The sequence below is a fragment of the Lepisma saccharinum genome, chromosome 4, assembly GCF_977018435.1.
Source record: "Lepisma saccharinum chromosome 4, izLepSacc3.1, whole genome shotgun sequence".
In the NCBI taxonomy this organism is placed as follows: domain Eukaryota; kingdom Metazoa; phylum Arthropoda; class Insecta; order Zygentoma; family Lepismatidae; genus Lepisma; species Lepisma saccharinum.
The window spans coordinates 114,412,800-114,434,314 of record NC_139232.1 but is presented as its reverse complement, the minus strand read 5'-3'; the positions used below and the strand labels follow the sequence as shown (position 1 = coordinate 114,434,314).

Here is a 21,515-nt window from a genome sequence, read left to right as displayed (position 1 = left end):
TTTATGCATACAATTGGAGTAGAATAATTACACACTAATGTTGATCAATATTTTTTGAACAGCTTTAAATTACTAATATTTCCAAGTATCGGTATCAATGGGTATCGGTGAGAGTATCGGTATAGGGTGAAAGTGGTATCGGCTCAACCCTAATAGATAATCATCTCATTATGAAAAGCAGACTGACTGGACAATTCGCCTACTATTACTTTTGCTGTTTGGTGTACCGATACAAGGCTTAAGTAGTGTCCCAGACTCTGGAAATTTTACCTAAAATAAAATTATTTTGAAACTTATTCACAAATACTAAACGGATATGTACCTGATTACTTATACTTCTGACAATGATGCGTAATAATAATGAATAATTTACGTCCACGTATCTTTGAATTTACAGTCAGTGTAGACAATGTAGACTGTGTAATCTATGTAAACAATATGGCAGAAGGTGCTGATCCAACAAATGGTGTAGAAGTAAATCATAATTATTCAGTATATCAATTGTTGAAGTGTGAGATGTATACATTGTACGTACAATGTCCATCACCATGTTCGTGCACTTTATTTGACCCAATAAGAGCTTCAAGAATTAAAAGAAAACTCAAAACAAGCTGCTGACCACTTCTGCACCAGCATGAGCCATTTGTTATATTTATCGTAATTGAAAGCTTCATCATTGTTGGTAAATGTGAAGCTGTGCACTGTTATTTAGGTAAGGTAAGGGGCTGGACCCCGTATAACGTGGCGGGTGCAAAATAGTTTTTACATGCTGACGCACGCAAAAATTCAATGTCAAACTAAAGATGAGACACAACCACATAGATCTCCTCACACACGAGGCTCCGTCAAGTCTCGTCTCATTTCTGTTATTTAGCGTCACTTTTTCTACATCTTTGGTTAATCGCAACGATGAGGATGAATCAAGAACAGATGTAGTGAAAGAACACAATAACACACCCATGACTTAACAAGATTACAATCATTGAGGAAGTTAACCACTACGCCACTTAGGCCGGCTCGTATCGACACCATACCAAGACCTAAGCCATCATATTTTCCGGAAGATTAGTAGCTTTCAACACTGGGTCAGTTGCGGAGTCACGTAGCCTAATAAACAGGAAATCCGTATTGAGGAAACGACAGGAAGTGACATTTGCAAATTGTTTCTTATCGCAGGAAGAAGCTATTTCTGTGAATCGCTTTATGCTACACCTCCTATCAAACCACACAGTATCTCAATTCCGCTCACAGGATGTTTACCGATTGTAACTTTTTGCCGAATTATTTTCTTTGACTTGACGTGATTTAGGGCCTGGAGTGATCGTGAAAATTCATTCTCGACGTGTTAAGCATATAACGTCAAATCAGTTGTGTAATTAGGGGGTTTGTTGAAATTGAACTCCGTCCGAAATTATTTTGTGAAAAACACAACCTCTGCATAACTAATGATTGAAGGTAGAACTCAGGAGCTCTCCGATGGCGTAGTGGTAATCGTCATGTAATGAAAGGGTACCGGGTTCGATCCCTGAAGATGGCATATTACACAGTGGTTCTACTTCCACAATAGATATAAGTCCGAGCCCTATAAACCTATCAAATCCAAAAGTGAACTTAAAACATACTTTGACCTGAGGTAAAAGTCATAGATGTTACTGGGATGACAATACTTCACACAGTCAATAATATCCCCCCCCCACCAAGGCAAAGTTTACTCACTTTATGTCCAGATGGGCTAATCGTGGAGTTGACATGTCGGAAATAATCAGCTAAAAATGTCAAATAATCTAAAACAAATTACAGCAGAAACTTTCTCAGAGTTTCAGTTATTCAAAGATAATGCATAATCCTACCAACCGAAGTTTTTTTTAATATTTTATAAATGCATGTAAGGATACGTTAAACATGCATTTTACTGTAATTTCTAAGAACGTCCAGCAAGAATGTAGGAATAAATTAGTACTAATATATTTACAATCACTTTGTCATGTTTAAACTCAAATTTGTCACACTGTGATTCTAAGGAATATACATAAAGTCAGTACAGAATTAAAGACATGGTGATTTCTACTCTCATTAATATTTTTTTTAAAAATAAATTCAGCATGGGAAACAATGTACCGAACAAAAAAGTAGAGGCGTTTTTGTTGTCGTTTTGGGGGTTTTCCATTTGCTATTTTTCTCATACATTTAATCAGTGGTGACAGTGGCGGCGTGGAGGGGGACAGTTGCTCCCTTCTCCCCCACTTTTGACCCCGCACTACACTAAACCATATCTGCCAAGTTAAGTAATCTGTCCTTGTCCTCCCTGTTTTGGCACCTTGCTCCCCTAGTTTTGGGACACAAACGCCGCCACTGAATGGTGTTATGGTGTTCGAGGTGTTAGAGGACACGGCGGTTGTGGATATCTTGCATCAAAAGTCAACCCATAGGCTTAGTCTCAAGGTTCAAGACCATGAATAGTCTTTTCAAATAACCACTCAAGAACAGGCATTACATCACGGCACTCAGCGGATGTTCAATACACATACAGGAAGTCATCTCTAGACAAAATACTATAACCCAATCATGAGTACCTTGGCAAGCTCATATGAGCTGAAAAGTTTAAACCAACTTTTGAAATTATACTTGTACGGTAGGGAAGTAAAAAATTGGAAAGTCCACTATTGAAAATCAATTATTATTACTTAAATTTTATTACAATATGCATGATTTTGAACGAAGTAAACTCATGATTTCCATACATGTTGGATACGATTATTAAGACTTGCCTTTGAGAGAAGTGGATCAATATTGAAGTCGCTTATAACGATTTTTTATTAAGTGAAGGATAGTAGCAATGTATGTCAATGGGTGATATTCAACTTGATGTCATCACGCAGTGTACTCTGGGAAGAAATCGGGCAATCAGATTCGCGTGTGTTAAGGAAAGCGTATGAGAAGATTGATTGAATTGGCGTTTTAAGTCCACTTTATGCACAGTAAGGCTAATCGGGACTGGACCTACAGTTTAAAGTGGGATCCGAACCACTATGTCCCTCCAACGTATGAGAAGAGTTCTTACAGTGAGAAAATTTGCATTTCATCACTTTACACACTTCTCACGGTTTCTGTACGTCTTTGGAAAAGGTACAAAATACACATTCTTCACGTGATCACGATAGTCATACACTTCGGCAAAGACCATACGTACAATGCTTACCGACATGTTTTCAACGTAGGATCTAATATGTGTTGCCCGAAATATGGCGCAATGAATTGTGGGGGAAGTTGATAGCTTCCTACTTCAGCGAGTACTGAAAATATTCGAGCTTTTTCAAGTTTTTCTGTGCAATACCATAAGAAATATAAACTCTGACTTAAATTATACAAAGGCCTTTGCCAATCACGTCATGTAACCCTTACTGTAAGAACACTTACGTCAAAAACAAATGAAAGACAATATAAATTAAATTGTTTATTTGAGAGGGAAATGTAAAATAAGATGTATACAAAATATACAATTCAGAACAGAGTTTGGGTACATGATTTAATACATAATATGTAACACAACAATAAGGAATGCTTTTAGTAAAAATTAATTATCATGTGGCTCGCACTGTCCAGGCAGAGGCATTATCTGTTTGTCATCGTATGATCATTTCAACCTAGAATGGAAAGAAATAACAGGTTATTATAATGAATTATGTAATTGGCTTCTTAAGTATACAATATTTGCAGAACATTTGCTTTATATTACATATATAAAAATGCAATATGTCATTACAAAAAAATATATAGATCTTTGGATCGTTTGTAGTGGCTGGACCAACGGTCAGCAGAAAAGCAACTTATCTTTCTATAGCATCTATGTTTATGAAATGTGTCACAGGGTGGCGCTACTCAATGACCCTGTGTAATGGGATTCCGAATCGCCGTAATTGATTTACTTGTAATCTTGGCACACAATAAATTACAACACATTAAAAAATCTACAGAGCATTCCCTGACATTCGCTACGAGACTCGGCGGCAAGCGGCCCGGTGTCAGAAAATGTCTTTCCCGATGAACGGGTTTCAAGTTTCAAAATTTCAAATTTTCAAATGCTTAATTAGAATCATCATTGTACGACGTATAAAGAATTTGTAAAATAATGAACGTGTCTTATGTTTTACAGGTAAGGCCACTTGGACAAGCCATGAACGAAAATTCAGTGAGACATCAGAGGCAGTGTTGGGATCGAAGCAGTGATATTTGGTAAGTACTGAGTTCTTTGGAGATTCAATGTTATCGAAAGTATTTGTGTTTTAAATGTGTGGGATATAATGTTAAACGACAATTATTTGAAACTATTTCTTTTTTGGAAAATGCCCATCAACATGGATGTCGGGAGGAGTCTGCCGAATCGCGTGCAAATTGGCATCTCTCGTTTCAAATTACTAAAAAGCAACAACAGGAACACCAATTTTGTGTATTCAGCATTAAATTACACCATTTAAAAGAAACAACAATTAAAAAGTGATAAACGCTATATTGGAAAACACTGAGAAATCATGCTTCGTACTGTCTGTATTTTCCTTACCATGTCGGCCTGGGTACACCTGTGGCCTGTGGAAAGAAGACCCGGGTCCCGGACGATTGATGTGGGCAGGCAACGTCTGACGGCCCCCTGCGATTGGACGGTAAACCATACCTGGAAGGGTCTGAGGCCTAGCTGGATAAGGGGCCGGACGTCCTGAAAAACAATATATATTGAAAGTCGTCAGAACTTAAGGTTATATTATCATGAGTATATGTATCACAACGATAGAAATTTGTACTGACTTGGAGTTTGTGTCCAAACTTTCAGTCGTGGTTAAATTTTAAATTCATGCTCGAAAAATAACATGACGATAAGGATGTCGTTGAGTTGACAAATAATTAATTTGTAGCAAGGTGGAATGCATAGAGGTTGGCCGGCGAGACAATTTATTTGTATTTTTTTTTTTTTTAATTTCACGTCACATTTCTGCCGCTTTTGGCTAATGGCGAAAATGAGGATGAGTGATGATTGGAGGAAACTGATGAAGAGACTGCGATTCTTTATTTGTGTTCGGGTATTTTCATGTGACGTATCTATGCACAAAATGGCAGTTGAGAAGTTCAGTTTTTTTTGTTTCTTTTACCAATTAAAGCTTTCCAAGAACACATCAATATTAGCTTACGCATACATGGAAAATTAATTGAACATAAAACTGCTAAAATTATAATAATGTTATTCTTCAGAAACTGTGGGGTCTCCACGTTCCTGTTGGTGTTAACGGAGACAATAGATGACGCTTTGTAGATGTACCTAGATTTCTGATGAATAATAGTATTATAAATTCAAAATGTTTTTCGGTTTTTTATGGTGTAATTCATCAACTTATAACAAATATTTCTCTACAAAGACATAGTTGGAAAAATCCCTTCGGAACTGTAGTCCTGTTTTTCCATTTGTGATCCTCTAAACTAATTACTTCTTACTGAACCTAAGAACCCAATCGTACTTCACAAGATATACCAGAATCGTAGTATTACAAGAAGTTATCACTAGGTTCAGAATCTTTTAATACAATTCTTTACAAGATAGAAGATGTTACAGTTCAACAGTGCTTTGTACTTGAAATGACAGTTTTCGTAGAGTCCGGAGCAACAAGCCCGATTCTCAAATTCATTCAGTGCAGTATGAGAATAATAATTTTACAAATACAGTACAGTAATCACTGTAATAGTGATGTATTTTCTTGACCATGTTTCATTCTCGTACACTTTTCTTTATCCTTGTAATGACAGTAACAAGGAACCACCTCTTAGCTACCCAAGAATCATGAAGTTCCGCTACATCAGTACGCACTCTGTCCTCGCCAGTGGACTTGCCTTGTCAATTGTATTTCTTTTCTGCGGGGGAGGTGGGTGGGGGGGAGGTTCAGTGCTAATACTTACGACATAATTCGATATCGTGTGCTATCACTTCCGCTAATGAAAGCAGCACTAACATTCGTTCATTCGTTGCTGAAGATGGCACTTTACAACAAAGTTTTTCACTTTCAATTACTCCTGAAGACACGCATTAACAGTGTATTCTTTATAATCTGTGCATGAAGATAAAGATAACTAACTGGAACACAGACATAAGAGAATAATTACTTACTTTGAGCGTATGCCATGGTAGCGAGTAGCGTCAGAAGAAGAAACAGTAAGATCCTCATGATGTATTCTGTTTTTCTGAAAGGGAAGACGATTAAGAACGAATTACTGACTTCTGTGGATATAAATAGGTCTCTATTAATAATGATCAAGAGTTTTGATTATATAACATATTGTACATTGAGAACATTATCAAAGAGACAATACTATTATCTTATCACGGAATCTGGCGAGCGATTATTAATTGCGTAATTATTTTGGATGAGGGATGACTTATCGGAACAATATTTGGGCATCTTTCTTCTTTTTTAGAAGATCTGAAGCATTCAGAAATTCAACCCCAACTTTCCACCGAAATATATCAAATTATAAAGATGCGTATTATGATGAGAAATATCTATATAGACCCATATATATTAAACATTGATTCAAGTGTTTAATTTTCTTGTTTTGCACTCTGTAACTGATGTCAAAATTAGAAATGTATAATTTGATTTCTACTGACTATGTCAGTGATTACCCTATCCATAAAGTGAACAGCAGGCATTTTGATTTTTAACGCTTTAAAATAGGGGATGGAGGCATGGAATTTTGGTGGTGTCTTAGTTTTGTTATTGTGGGTGGAAAGTATCTCTATGGCCTTTGAAAAGTTTGCCTGAAAAATGACGTCCGTAACATATTATCACGATTTGTTCTTTACATTTTCACTAAATTGGTCCGTAGTTTCGCTTGCAAGGTGATCCGTGATTTACCTGAAAGTTCCTTTACAGTGTAAACCGAAGGATGTGATGGTTGGAATATTTTCTAGGCTCAGAAAGGGAATTTCCCGGTGTTTGTTACTTTCTTTGAGTTTTGATTTTGGCGCACTTTATGCACAGAAAGGCTAATTGGGACTAGACCTACAGATTAAAGTTGAATCCGAACCACTATGTGCCTCCAGGGTATCGAACTTGGGACCACTTCATTGTTTTTAATATGTAATGCTAGTAGTAGGGTTTTTTCTTCGCCAGTTCTTCGGAGTACTGGTTCGTGGTGGACGGTTATCCTTTATGTATGTGACAATAAAAATGCATTCTTTTTCTGACACTGTTAATGTACTCTAACGAAAAGTTCTTACTTTTATTATTTTTGTAGGAGAAAGTGTTATGTATTGTTATCACATGTACCAGGTGGTTATAATTAAAGTGAGGGTGTTCAGAGTGGTACAGCACGGGCTGTAATGAGAGTAGCAGTCTGAAACTTCGTAGATATGCTAATGAAGCAATGCGCTCGCGAATTATGAAGAAGAAAAAATAGTTCCAATTCTCGCCACCAGGGTAAAAAATGGCGCTGTAAGCAGTAAAAACGTGGTATAGTTACAGGAAAAATGCACTATAAATCGCTACAATTTCACCATTCGAATTACATGAACATTACTAAAGGAAAAAGCAACAAGCGTCACCAACAACAACCAGGGAGCTCACACAATGGTTAGGCAATGTCACCGATTTTGACGTCAGAGTTACGGAAAATTCCACGTTTTGACTGCTTACAGCGCCATTTTTTACCCTGGTGGAGAGAATTGGAACTATTTTTTTTCCCATAATTCGCGAGCGCATTGCTTCATTAGCATATCTACTAACTTTCAGACTGCTACTCTCATTACAGCCCGTGCTGTACCACTCTGAATACCGTCACTTTAATTATAACCACCTGGTATTATATTGAATTATTGTCTTAAATTGCCACTAAATAAACCAGCCAATAATCACATTGCCTTTTACAGTTTAAATTATGTGCTAATGTGGGTTAATGAATTAATTTCGTATAATTCTTCGTGGCTGTAAAGCATACAACTGTTCGGAAGATTTTTTCTCTATATTCTCAATATACGTACGGGTCTCGTAACAATACATTACACTAGCCACACGACCATATCTCCCTTGGTCACTACATATTCAAGGGCGATTGAACTTGACTGTAGGTGGAGAACAGAGATCTTTAATGCCCCTTCGCCTTTAGAAAAGATAGTGTCAGTGTTGCTAACCGCGCTGAACTCTTTTGCGGAGACAATAAGCATCTTATTTCACCAGAGGATTTGAAATTATCAAACATTATGTTAACAATGCATAAGGATCCTATTTTCATTACGTTTATCTTATTCAAGTGTTTAATATTCTCAAAAGACTGAAATGTAAGATGAACAAAAGAAATAGACTATTATTTCTTTATCTGTTTCTTTCTTCTGTCGAGATGGAAAGATGTTTTCCTTCTCTTACAACAGTGAGAGAGAGAGAGAGAGAGAGAAGATAAATAAAATTGGAAAGAGATCTGAATAAAGAGAAGAGAGAAATTAGGAGGGAGAGAGGTTGAGGTAAAGAGGAAGTAGGGGGAAGAGTGAAAGGGTTATAAGTAGAAAGGAGGGAGGGAGTACCAAAGATGAAGATGATGAGTGATCTAAGAGAACGGAAACGAACCTACAGAAACATGTGCAACTTTTCGTACCAAAATGACACGACAAGCTTCACTTGTTGCTTCGGTCTGTTGGTTGCGCATGCGCGGTGAATGTTTTAGACTGGAAATTCGTGATTTTAACTTCTTTCCCAAATTGGTCTCTGCTTCCCATCACTCACAAAAGAATGAATATTGTGTGTCCGCTTTAAAGATACTCACGTCTTAATCTGCTCAACACAAGCACGCTGTCTGCAAATGCAACAACCAGCGTCGCTTCTTAGGTGTCCAGATACGCACTTGGTCTTCAATGGAGGAAGGTCGCAAGTAATAGTGTTGTATAATCCTCCGTGCACAGCACACGCCCAAGAGCTTTTATAGAGTCCTGGGGTTTTCCGTTTTCTGACGCTGGCACTTATTGACCGAGAACTCCTGCGAACAAAAGAAGAACGTCTTCGGAAGGATTATGTCCATGTTTGCATTGTTGCTTCTGACAACATAGTGTGACCTCGTAACAGAGCGTTTCGGCATGAAGGTTGTATCCGATCCCAAACACTACTATTTAGAAAAAATGCGTGGGTTCTTCTGTATTTTCCAACCCTCAACACACTTGATAATCGTGAATCGAACCTTTCTTTCCATGGCATAATAAATATTAGCTGTTGTTATGTAATATTGAACAAGTTCCAGGAAATTCTACATAGGTGTTATGGGATTGACTGGACCTTGAACTTTTTTTCCAAACACATACCCAGTTGTAAAAAGCGATGAGGATTCTTTTATAAACAATGGATCTGCTTAGGATTTTCTCCCAGAGTCAGACGACTCCTTTTGCAATAGGGAATAAGTCTAATTTAGTAACTATTGCAAATATGCGGAGAATTAAGTTTGCAAGTTGCACAAAATTCATTAACTTGCTTTGATAACGTCATGATCAATTGAAGTGTGTTGGTTATTCTCAATGTGGTGTAATTACGAGTATATAAGGTAGATTCATCGAATTTGTACTGAACACGATAGTTGACGTCACATAGAAGTATTAAGAAATTCTGAAGAATAATAATACGAAATTTTTAAGTTTTGTTCATGTTATTTCTCATATACGCTATAATGAAAGGTGAATTTCTTTTGTAAAGTACTAAATGGGCGAAAGGAACCCAGTAACTGTCATTTTTTGTAAATTTCGAAAACATCCCAAATACATGTCAAGCTAATACGCTCATAATAATTCTCTGAATGTCAGTGACAATGTTTTTTGCTTATTAGCATACAATGTTAATTTTACATTGTCTAGTGCTTTACCTAATTACTAATTCTATCACCTCTTCTCTCGTCTTCAGGCGGTGTTTTTGCCGAAGTGGGGATCGAACCTACGACAGCCATGGCACCAAAAATACAGTGTTTTCTGATCCACTTATGGTAGTCAGTGGCGTGCCCAAGGCGGGTTGATGAAGGTTATAACCCCCCTTTGGCCCAGTATTTCTAAAAAAAAGAACATCAAATGCAGGAAAAGATGGCAAAATGAAGGCTGGCTACTAAAAAATGTATACGTAACCCCCTCCTTTCCATAATCCTGGGCACGCCACTGATGGTAGTGTTTCTATTCTACATGAAGATGGCTCATAGGGTTTTTGAGTTATGAAGGTTGCTTCTTTGATTTTCCTCAGTTTCCAATTGCCTTCTTTGTTATTTTGTTCTACTAAAAATCACCACAGAACCAGTGGCGTGCCATAGATTTTCGAAAGGGAGCGGTTACGTATTTTTCTTGCCTTTGGCGTTCTTTTTAGAAATACTGGGCCAAAGGGGTGTTACGACCCCCCCCTTGGGCACACAACTTTACAGAACCGAATAACACTCACGGTTGAAGCCATCACCATAGAGTAACTGTTCCTCTTTATTAAGACGACATACTCCTGAATAGACACTGGCTTCTACCAACAAGAGGGTACTTATACTTAACAACATATGCATGGGACGTCTCGAACAGACAGCGCTCACCCAAACCACCAGTGGAACAATATAACAGTAGGGGAAGGTAGCACAGTACCGAACGCCTAAGGTGTGTAGAATAATTTTCAGATATTTTATTTTTATTGAAAAAGAAACGATAGATACACAAGTTACTTTTTAGCTATCACGAACACAAATGTTAAGACGCAAAGAAGTGACAAAAGTAAGTGGTTGAAAATCAAGTCAAAATTTACAGATTTGCAAAACAGGCTCCCAGCACCGGACAGCAAACATGGAGTCATTATTATCAAGATTAGGATATATAACAAGTAAGCAAATTGTTTTCTCTTGTAAAATCACTCCTACACCAGTAGCGCACCACTACTGACTACTACGCAATGGCGCAGTGGTATCACCGTCGCTTTGTAATAAAAGGGTCCCGGGTTCGATACCCGGTGGAGGCACATAGTAGTTCGGATCCCACTTTAAACTGTAGGTCTAGAGCCGATTAGCCTTACTGTGCATAAAGTGGACTTAAAAGACCAAATCAATCAATCAAAACGTGCGTGTCTACATTTTTATTGCTGTACGTGAGTGAAATCTAGCTCGGATACAGAGAAATAGTTACTGTCCGGTACTGTGAGCTGTCCGGTACTGTACAACTCTACCCTACTACACAAAGAAACAATTTTCAAACTGAGGAAAATCAAAGAAGCAGCCTTCATAGCAGTGACCCAAAACCTCATTGTGGAATTCAAGCAAAGTGGTCCTCTCCTCCCAAAATAGAAAAAGTAGCTTAAGCGGGGCAAGTTGAGTTGTTTGTTAGCGCATCCAATGAGCAGACACCTGTGTGACGAAGGTTCAGCAAAAAATAAATGTGTTCACTCGAAACGTCGATTTAGAATAAGTATAGTTTGAAACACTAGGTAATGGACAACGTCCAAATAACATCGCATGAATATAAATCTTTGTATAAAGAACATGAAGACGGTAATATTGATCTAAATGACTTTGATACTTCCCGACTTCAAAAAGTGGGGCCTAGAAGTGAGTCAGGTTATATACTAACGTGTTCAAGATCAGAAGGAAGCCCTTGACATTGCACAGCCTGATCATCCTGAATTTCATTAATAAATGGGGTAACTAATGTTTTGTCTTTCTAAAACTCGACAACCATCCCTGAATACAATGCCAGTTTCTGTTCAGAGCTTGCGATTTGAGCCACTGAGTGGTATGAAGCTTCTACGTGCTGTTTGCTCTGGAATTCACTCGACAATCGCTTAGTCAGCGTCAACACTTATCTCCTCCAGCCTTTTCCTCTAGTACACACTTCGCAAGGCCATGGAACGTGAAATGAAGGGCGCTACTTCATCTGACGTGGGAGAACGCCCCGTTTCCACGAAAGACAGTCGACAAGAAACGGACTGTCTTCAATGTGGGACAGTGTCTCCCTGATAGTGAGCCCCCGTGGCGGAGTGGTTAGCACAGCGCACCAGGGGTTCCGGATTCGAATCCTGGCTCGGACGTGAATGTTTGTGATCGTCTGTCCTGATGAAAAATGAGAATTGAGAGAAATCGATATTTAAAAAAAAAGATAGAGTAGTGGTAACGTCGTTGCCTTGTAATCATAGGGTCCCGGGTTCGATACCTGGTAGAGGCACATAGTGGCTCGGATCTTACTTTAAACTGTAGGCTCAGTCCCGATTAGCCTATCTATGCATAAGGTGGACTTAAAGCAAAACTGCGAAAACATCAATCTGGGACAGAACACACAATGAACGTATTGGCTGTGCAAGTGCGGTCCGAGTGGTGTCACGTGTGGGGCCCAATTTAAATACAAGTATGATTTGTCAGAGAACATCCGCCAATGTGTCTTCAAATTTTCAATGCCATCGTTGGGAGAGGTGTATTCTCTTATTGCTATGTTTCCTTTCTTTCATGCATTGTACTTTTATTTCCAAAAATATATATATTCGGAAGCTGTTACTTGCATGTCGTTAAGTATTTTACTTTACAACAAAGATGCTTTCGTTCCTTTCAGAATATTTTTTTAAACTATGGTTTATAAATAGTACTAATGGTAAATTAATACTTCTAGTCACCTAGGTGGCAGAGGGAATTGCATGGCCAACTCCAAAAGTTCCGGATTCAATTTTTGACCTGAGCTAATGGGTATCCCATTATCAATTTCATCTTGTAATACTCATTGCAGTGATTATAGCCTAACGAGGCAGAAAAATATGTACAATAGGAACCATTCTGATTGTAATACTCATTTCTTGGATTTTGATTACGAATTTTCTGGACAATAGTTTTATATATTGCATTTCTATTAAAGTTTACAATAATAAACATTCATTTCGTATTATCTTTCTGAATAATTCCGTAATCGAAGATGGCCCAAAATATTATTGCAGTGGAGGTACACCCCTGGCATTACGTATATTTTAATATGTGTTTACGTCATATGTTCAATGTTTTATGAACTGATAAACTAATGGCTACACTGCTTCCGCTAAATTTATTGCTGACTGATATCTTTGCACAGCCACAGTTCTATTTCGAGTGAGAATTCAGTTTTGCTTGGTGAAAATCATGAAAATTGCCGAGAACGCACAAAGAAACAACTTACCCTTTCTTGAATTCCAACTCAAGACAAAACTCTTTCCTTATGTAGTCAAATAATTGAAGTATTGTAATTCATGTGCGTAACGAAGAACAATTTGTGTATTTTACTTTTCGCTAGTACTAAATGGTACCATACTTCCGTGATTTAGTGAACTAATAATTTTTCACAAACGAAGCATTAATCAAACAGCAAACTTGTAAATGAGGAAATATTGTAAAGGTCTTAATATTAAAATCTTTATGATAAGAAACGTAATAATAAAATACAATGAAATATATATTAGGTTTTAGATGACAACGTGAATGAGAATATAATACTGTCTGCAAAAATTAACAACATAATGACGACTTGCATATCATAAAACAATACAATTAATATAAAGTAGCCTACTGAATTTTTGGCAATGTTCAACACCTCTTAGTAATAGCCACATTCAAACCAAGCGTCCATGCTTAAACAACAGTACTCATCCAATCATTTCACTAGTGGAAGAATACAAAATTTACAATATTATATGTCAATGACATATTTCAGTGTATTAAGGTTTGACTTTAATTTTTACTTTTGTGGCCTTTGGTACTTGTACAGGTTCCTCTTCTGGCATCAAATCTTCAGAAAGTCTGAAACATAAGAAATTAATATCAACAATAATTATTGAATAATTTTATATTATGAATATATAATATAATAACAAATTGTCCTTTTTCGTTTATATTTCATATTATACAAGTAGAAACGGTAGTTTCAAAATAGACTTTTTGAACTTCAGTATTACATATTGTAAAAAAAGAAACACTGTGACAATGCATCTCGTCGAAAAGCAAGTTTATTATAGAAAAGAAAGTGCAAATCATTATCAGTATTTTGCTAATTTTATGTCAAGACTTTATCTGTGCACTTCAGACATTCACAATAAAGATGTAAAGTAATCATTCAGTCACACAGTAAACAAATTTAAGGTTAGTTGTCCAAACGTTGGTAATAATAGTGTTTTATTATCTTCGCGATTAGCAAAAAGTTTACAAAAAGCGAAGTGAAATAAACTAGATCAAAAACATCTGTGGCAAGCAGGGAGGTCTCAACTTCCTGGAATATTAGTACTGGTAGATATTACATGTTTGATGTGATTTCATCTTTGTTATTTAGAGTCGCTTTCTGCAAATTATGGCTATTCGCGACGATGAGAATGAGTGATGACGCCATGAAACTTATGAAAACAGTCACAAGGAACACCCATGCCCGGATTCGAACTCGAGAAATTAATGTTGCATTTTGCAATATGCCTAACATGCTGAAAAATACATATGTAAACTCATTTACAAAAATTAGGTCACATTATGTTTAGTGATGTTTGTTCCGAACTTTGAGCCATTTCGTCCACCTCTGCCTCAAAGAAGCAATGGCCAAAGAGATGTAAGTTTCGACTGCGATTTGTTTAAATGAAAAGTTACATCATGCAGTTTATGTGCATATTATTGTTTCCCATATAATACCTGTATTGCTACTTACGTGCACATTATAAATTATTTGTGGTTCTTCCACCTGGATTCAACCAAAATGTGGTTTCACCTTCCTGATGATCCTGGATCGTGAAGGTTTGATCGGTCGTTTAATTGGTCGAAGTGTGATTGGCATGATGATCGGACGCTTGCTGCTGAAGCCTCCTGGACGGAAGTAGACGGAGGGCCTCTGGAAGGGTGTCGCTAGTCTCGTGTTCACCAGGTTCTCTTTCATGTGGAGGCGGCTGTTGGTCCACGAGCCCATATGATGGGACGACCCAGCCACACGAAGGGATGTTCCTCGTATGGGTTTCACTGAAAATGAATTCCAAATAGCAGTACATTTAAAAATTTGACATGGTTTACCCCAACAGTTCATATTTATTGTATATATATTTATTATATACCCCCTCGCTCTATCTAGATGAATATAATATAAATAACAGAAGCTACTTTCTATATTTTTCATGAAATCTCCTTTTGTACCTAAAATTGAATCTAGATTTCCCTGTATCTAGGTAAATTTCCCTTCGTGTAGCAACACTGCCTCTGCCAAGCACGACACAGAAAGCCGGTAGGAACAAGCCGTGTTCTCCTGCAAGCGCTGTTTGCAGCGTCTAAAGTACCAAGGTCTCGTTGGGTGTCGAACACGATCAATGACGCCTCATCGAGGCCCCTGATATTCCAAATGGTAATACTGTAATAATATAGTTTGAACAGTTAATACAAGTAAATTCCCACATATATGTTAACTTCCGCTGCCTTGGAGAGCCTTAATAGACAAAAATGCAGCCCACAACAGTCATGAGGGTCTGTAACTATAGACCGTGTTAAAAATGTAAACAATTATTGGTTCCCCCGAAACTTCCGGTTTAGGTCAGTCCCCGTTGTTTGCAGTACAGTTCACAAGTATACGAAGTAAGAAATAAGCATTTGTTTTCATCAGTTGTGCGACGATAGCGCCACAGACTGACGATAGTCAAGAAAAGTAGGTTTGTTCGAGTTTTACCATGAAGGAGTGAAATTGTTGAATCTTTTGGATGAGCAACTGCAGTACAGATTATTAAAAAACAACGTTTCTTCTTAAAAAATTACAAAAGTGCTGTGATACGTTTAAAGTGTTCAATGATAGTTCGACTTGCATTGTAAGTGGGATCCATAAGTATTGCTCAGCAAATTGTCCATGACTATTTTCGTTGGTTTTTATCTTCTTCCTACGTATTTTTAATTACTGTATTTTTACGTCTTCTGGTTCATAGGTTGTAAGCAGATTGTTTGGTGTTTTGTGTCAGTTCTTGAAGCTCTCATTGCATAAAACAAAGGGATAATTGTGCTGATGGACAATTTGCTTCATAATACTTATGGATACAACTTTGCAAACCCGAGTGTAAATGGCAGCACTAATTGTAGTCTCATTACACGTCTATCTCTTCTACAACCTTACATAATCTCATACGATTGATCATACGGAAGTAGGCTGCAAACGAAACATAATAATTCGTTGTTCTGATTGCTTCACAATAAAATGGTGATTCAATTAAGACTAAACCACATATATTTGTTTTGTGACGAGAAGGTGTTCATAGATTTCATCAATTAATATTTAAAGGTATGTTGTAGAGTTATTTGTTCAGGTATATTCAGACATACAAGTTCTCATGTATTTATTCTCTCCATTTCTTCGGAAACCTATGAACCGATACTTGACTCAATAAATGTTCGGAAGTAGCCTTTAACACCGTCTATATCACACGAAAATTCCAGAAAAGAAGTAGCAGATTGAGTCACCTTGATATATATTCCACCTTGCGATCGAACAGTAATAATCAAGCAGACAGCTGAATTTTCTTGTCGGGCCACAAAGAGCACTCGTCCCAATGACTTTATTCATTCATAAAAGTAAACTCATTTACAATTAACTCTGCCATTACATCCACTAGTAACTTGAGTCAAATTTTCCACATATGGACGGGTTAAAATTACAGTGGTGTAAGTCACTTTCTTAAAAAGAAAAAACAGTCTGACTCGTAGCACTTTGCTGATCAACACAACAGCTGTTTCCTTCATCACTAGACCTTAAACTGTCGTCTATTGACAGTTGAATGAATCTCTGATTTACTTCACGTTTTCTGTTAACAGATTGACTTATATAGATCTGGTTTCTTTGTCTAGGTCTTTTTTTTTTAAAAAAAAAAAGTTACTTACACCACTGTAACTTTAACCAGACCATATAACCTTGAATATTTAAAATAATTAATAAGTGGTATTGAACATTCTGCTGGTCTACAAGATAAGAATGTGTTTGATTGTTTAAAATAAATATTACCACAATTAAAAGTAATATTAAACTTACCACGTGCAAACGCCATTGAAGCAAACACTATCAGAAGCAAAGGAAATAGAAGCTTCATCGTCAACTGAACGGCTGGTTCCCTGCCAAGAAATTGAGAGCAATTAAAGACAATCTTTGGTTGAAATAAGGAACACGACTTGCGCAAATGCTCTTAAATTCTTCTGTTTTAGGTTCCTGCATAAATTATGCGCCCCAGTGTCCAGCTCGTACGGATCTCTTTCAAATATCTCAGAAGCTGTAAAGATCCATTTTGTAGATACAAAGATCGGACAATGGATTGACTGATTGATTTTACTTCGTTTTTCTGACACTTTTAGCAAATCGCGAAGATGAATATGAGTGATGATATGATGAAATTCATGAGAGGACACTCACAAATAACACCCATGCCCACGTCGGGATTCGAACCCAAGACCCCTGGAATTAGGGCCGGAGAAGAACTAGGCTATTACATCATGTAATATCTCAGGAACTATATAGAGAGCAAGTGCCGTTTCATTACGTATACATTTTGGCTTTTTATAGTTTGTAACCTGCACCAATTCCCATCGTCTGATTTTATTCACCTACGCGGTCCGTCTCTTACTCCAGTGATTTGATTGTGTCAGCACTCAGCCTATTTGCACCCAGCACTCAATACGTACGAAAACAAAAGTCCCTTACTTAACAGCACATCCAGCTTGCAACAAACGCCAAAATTAAATATTTAACCCTGACCCTACTAACCTAACCCAATGAATCACGGGTTATGGGGTACAACCCACCTTAAACTATAGGTACAGTACCGATCAGCCTCTTTATGCATAAAACGGAGTTAAAATTCATGAATCCTGTTACCAACCATACAAGCTCATTTTAGTTAATGAATCCAAATAAATATCTAATCTGCAACCAGTAGTGGCCCATCGAGTAGTGATTCAAGGCACTCGAGCTCATTGTAGCCAATGTTATGGTCATGAAGTCAACTCTCTATCAAGAATAACAATAAGAAAAAAGTACCGGGTGTCCCAGAAGTCTTTCCCTGAATACTAACTTTATTCATATCCACTATATGCAAGGCAGAGATGTGAAAGTGGTGCCAAAATGTTTGTTGCAGGTTTGAGTAACGTGGCTGTAGTGTAGCAGTGTCAGTGCCCAGAAAACCGGAAATGTTCACAAATCAGGAAAAGCTCAGCATGTCCTCTGGTATCACGAAACCCGGTCACCAATAACAGTGCAGAGGCACTTTCAAATGTACAGAATTCTTTCGTGTAGAATATCTGCCATCAATAAGTTGGTATTTAAAAAATTGAATTTATCTTCATTCCCAAATCCTGTCAAGTCCAAGACACATTGTATGGAAACATGCCACCCGATGTCAAGAGCATTAATTCCGGATTCCTTGGCACTGACACTGCTACACTACCGCCACATTACTGAAACCTGCAACAAATAAACTTGGTTAGTTTTCCAACATTTTGGCACCACTTCACATCTCTACATTGCATATAGCGGATATAAATAAAGTTTGTAATCAGGGAAAGACTTCTGGGACACCCGGTACATCTAAAAAGTACAATGTCGGCGTATAAGACACATCCCATTTTTCGTACACATTTGTGAGGGGAAAGCTTTATCACTTAATTTATAATTAATTTACAGTATTTCAAATAGTAATATGGAAGTCTACTTTCAACAAATAACTTACATTTTAATCTTCTTTGTCACACACCGCAAGGAAAATGTAATGAAAAACTGAATATCGTCGTATAAGACGCACCCTCTTTTTCAGACCTATTTTTAAGGGACAAAAGTGCGTCCCACTTCATCATTTGATAAAAATGAACTCTATATATGGACACACATGTGAGCAAACTACAGGTCAACGACGCATTATTCTGACTTTAGGTGCAGGCGCCAGAGCCTCATTGGCCTGCCTTACTAAAGTGATTCTCGGTTGTCCTCAGTCCTCATAATCTGTATCCACACTTATAATATCTAAAATGTAACTCGAAAGCGAACACAGGAGTTACTCGGGTATTAACCATAATCATTGTTCTCTCTACTAAGTATGAAGGAAATTAATAATGTTGAAGCCAATGAATAGTTACTCGAGTTTTGGAAGTCAAACTTCTGCCCAGGGAAAGTACTGTTGATATCTTACCTGAAGATCAGATATAACTAGGAGAGAGCACTGAAATGCGTGCAGCTGATATCAGATGTAAGAACGACTAACCTCAGCACTTTGGGTTAGCTGGAAGCTTTCACGGTGAGAAGGATGTTTCTTGACCGCCGGGTTGAAGCTTCCAGTGGATGTTTGCTCTCCATTAGGAACAAACGGGGCGAGTGCACTTGGTGCTGAACATTGGTGCCATCTTCGAAAGTATTTGCTTTAGGAAAGATGGCACTAAAAAACGTACCGTTACCGCTGACACGGTTCGTGTCGAAATGAAACAGGAACGGAATGGATACAGTGTTCAGCTTGATTGCTTTAATTACAATTTATTCATCACCATATTTATTGCATTTCCTTCGGAGTAATAAGTGAAAAATATCGAGGCATTTCCTTACGCTGTACTGAAACGAGTTAGGAAGGTCAGAATAATCTATATATGTACGCTAATGTAGCGAAAATATAAGTTGCGTTATGCATTCATAACAATTGAGATGTTTATATACACTGTATACGATAATATGTAAAATCAGGGTGCGAAATTGTTAAGGACTGATGAGGGGACGAAGATTTTAATTTATGTGTACATACACAAACATACATACATACACACATATACGTAAATATACATATATGCGTATATACATATGTGTGAGTGTGTGTGTGTGATGTGCGGGTGTGCGCGCGCGCATGTGTATGTGTGTGAATTATTGTATACTACATATACAGAGTGTCCGAAAAGTCACGCAACCCGGTGTTTACGACCGTATAACGGAATAGCGAAACGGAATGAGAAGAAACGCTTTGTGCCAAGAGAATGCCCTGTATATAGGGAAAATTTAGAGAGACAAACATATGTAAGAACATGCATGTTTTAATAGCAAATAAGCAAAGTGTTGCCAAAGGCGGAAAAAAAATATTTGCAAATCGTGTATATTGATGCACAGAACTCACTGAGGTAAATTATTGCAACATTTCACAATACCAACGAACAATTTGGATGGCCATCTAATGAATTTGACAGAAAAAGAACTTTGACGAAGTTTCAAAAACATTGCAGAAGGGAATAAATGGGTTGTTCCAAAAATCGATGTTTTCACAATATTACGAGGGACACTGGCAACACTGTTGGTGTCACGTGTCACTAACAGACGTGTTTCACCTCAGGCTATCACACTAAGGCACTTTTAACGACAAAGGAGAAAGTTGGTTATTCTCGAACATATGCAATAAATTACATACACCTTGCAACCCTGAAATGTGGGTATCCTTACAAATTAAAGCAAATGTTTGAAGTGTCCACCATTTTCTTGGATACGTAAGTTGGTTCGCTTGATCATGTTCTCAGATACCTTCCTGAGGGTTGCAGCACCGATATTATCAATTTCCTGTGTAATGTTTCGTTTCAGCTCCTCCAATGTACTGGGTCCCGTTTGGTATACTTTCCCCTTTAAGTAACCCCACAGAAAAAAATCTCCAGATGTTAAATCGGGCGAGCGACTGGGCCATAAATCCTTGGATATTAGACGATCACCAAAAAATTATCTCAGCATACGAAGATATTCATTTGGTGTATGGCAAGTTGCTCCATCTTGTTGTAGCCAAACATCACGTTCGTCTTCTTCCAGGAGAGCAACGAATTGCATTATGAGATCCCCGCACACAGCGGTATCCACTGTTGTCTTAAAGAATAACGGTCCCACAATACGACGTCGCGATATTCCACACCATACACCGATTTTCGGAGAGTGCAAGGGTAGTTCATGCAACTCATGTGGGTTTTCTGTCGACCAATGCCTGGAATTTTGGCTGTTGACATACCTATCCCATTGAAACCACATTTCAGGGTTGCAAGGTGTATGCAATTTATTGCATATGTTCGAGAATAACCAACTTTCTCCTTTGTCGTTAAAAGTGCCTTAGTGTGATAGCCTGAGGTGAAACACGTCTGTTAGTGACACGTGACACCAACAGTGTTGCCAGTGTCCCTCGTAATATTGTGAAAACATCGATTTTTGGAACAGCCCATTTATTCCCTTCTGCAATGTTTTTGAAACTTCGTCAAAGTTCTTTTTCTGTCAAATTCATTAGATGGCCATCCAAATTGTTCGTTGGTATTGTGAAATGTTGCAATAATTTACCTCAGTGAGTTCTGTGCATCAATATACACGATTTGCAAATATTTTTTTTCCGCCTTTGGCAACACTTTGCTTATTTGCTATTAAAACATGCATGTTCTTACATATGTTTGTCTCTCTAAATTTTCCCAATATACAGGGCATTCTCTTGGCAGAAAGCGTTTCTTCTCATTCCGTTTCGCTATTCCGTTATACGGTCGTAAACACCGGGTTGCGTGAC

At 37.7% G+C, this 21,515-nt stretch overlaps 2 protein-coding genes across 2 annotated transcripts; both read right to left on the bottom strand.

Moving 5' to 3' along the window:
- Nucleotides 1-3,441: 3,441 nt before the first annotated feature.
- Nucleotides 3,442-11,640, bottom strand: LOC145987061 (uncharacterized). Its single transcript, XM_083121518.1, has 5 exons — nt 11,594-11,640; nt 8,797-9,027; nt 6,149-6,222; nt 4,559-4,711; nt 3,442-3,644 (listed from the first exon to the last, which is right to left on the bottom strand). Exons 1-5 carry the CDS (start codon nt 11,638-11,640, stop codon nt 3,640-3,642), a joined length of 510 nt encoding a protein of 169 aa, XP_082977644.1. The 3' UTR covers nt 3,442-3,639.
- Nucleotides 11,641-13,500: 1,860 nt separating this feature from the next.
- LOC145987347 (uncharacterized) lies at nt 13,501-17,079 on the bottom strand. The gene is made up of 3 exons (XM_083121868.1): nt 17,006-17,079; nt 14,663-14,967; nt 13,501-13,773 (listed from the first exon to the last, which is right to left on the bottom strand). Exons 1-2 carry the CDS (start codon nt 17,061-17,063, stop codon nt 14,702-14,704), a joined length of 324 nt encoding a protein of 107 aa, XP_082977994.1. The 5' UTR covers nt 17,064-17,079; the 3' UTR covers nt 13,501-13,773; nt 14,663-14,701.
- Between the last annotated feature and the right edge of the window lie 4,436 nt (nt 17,080-21,515).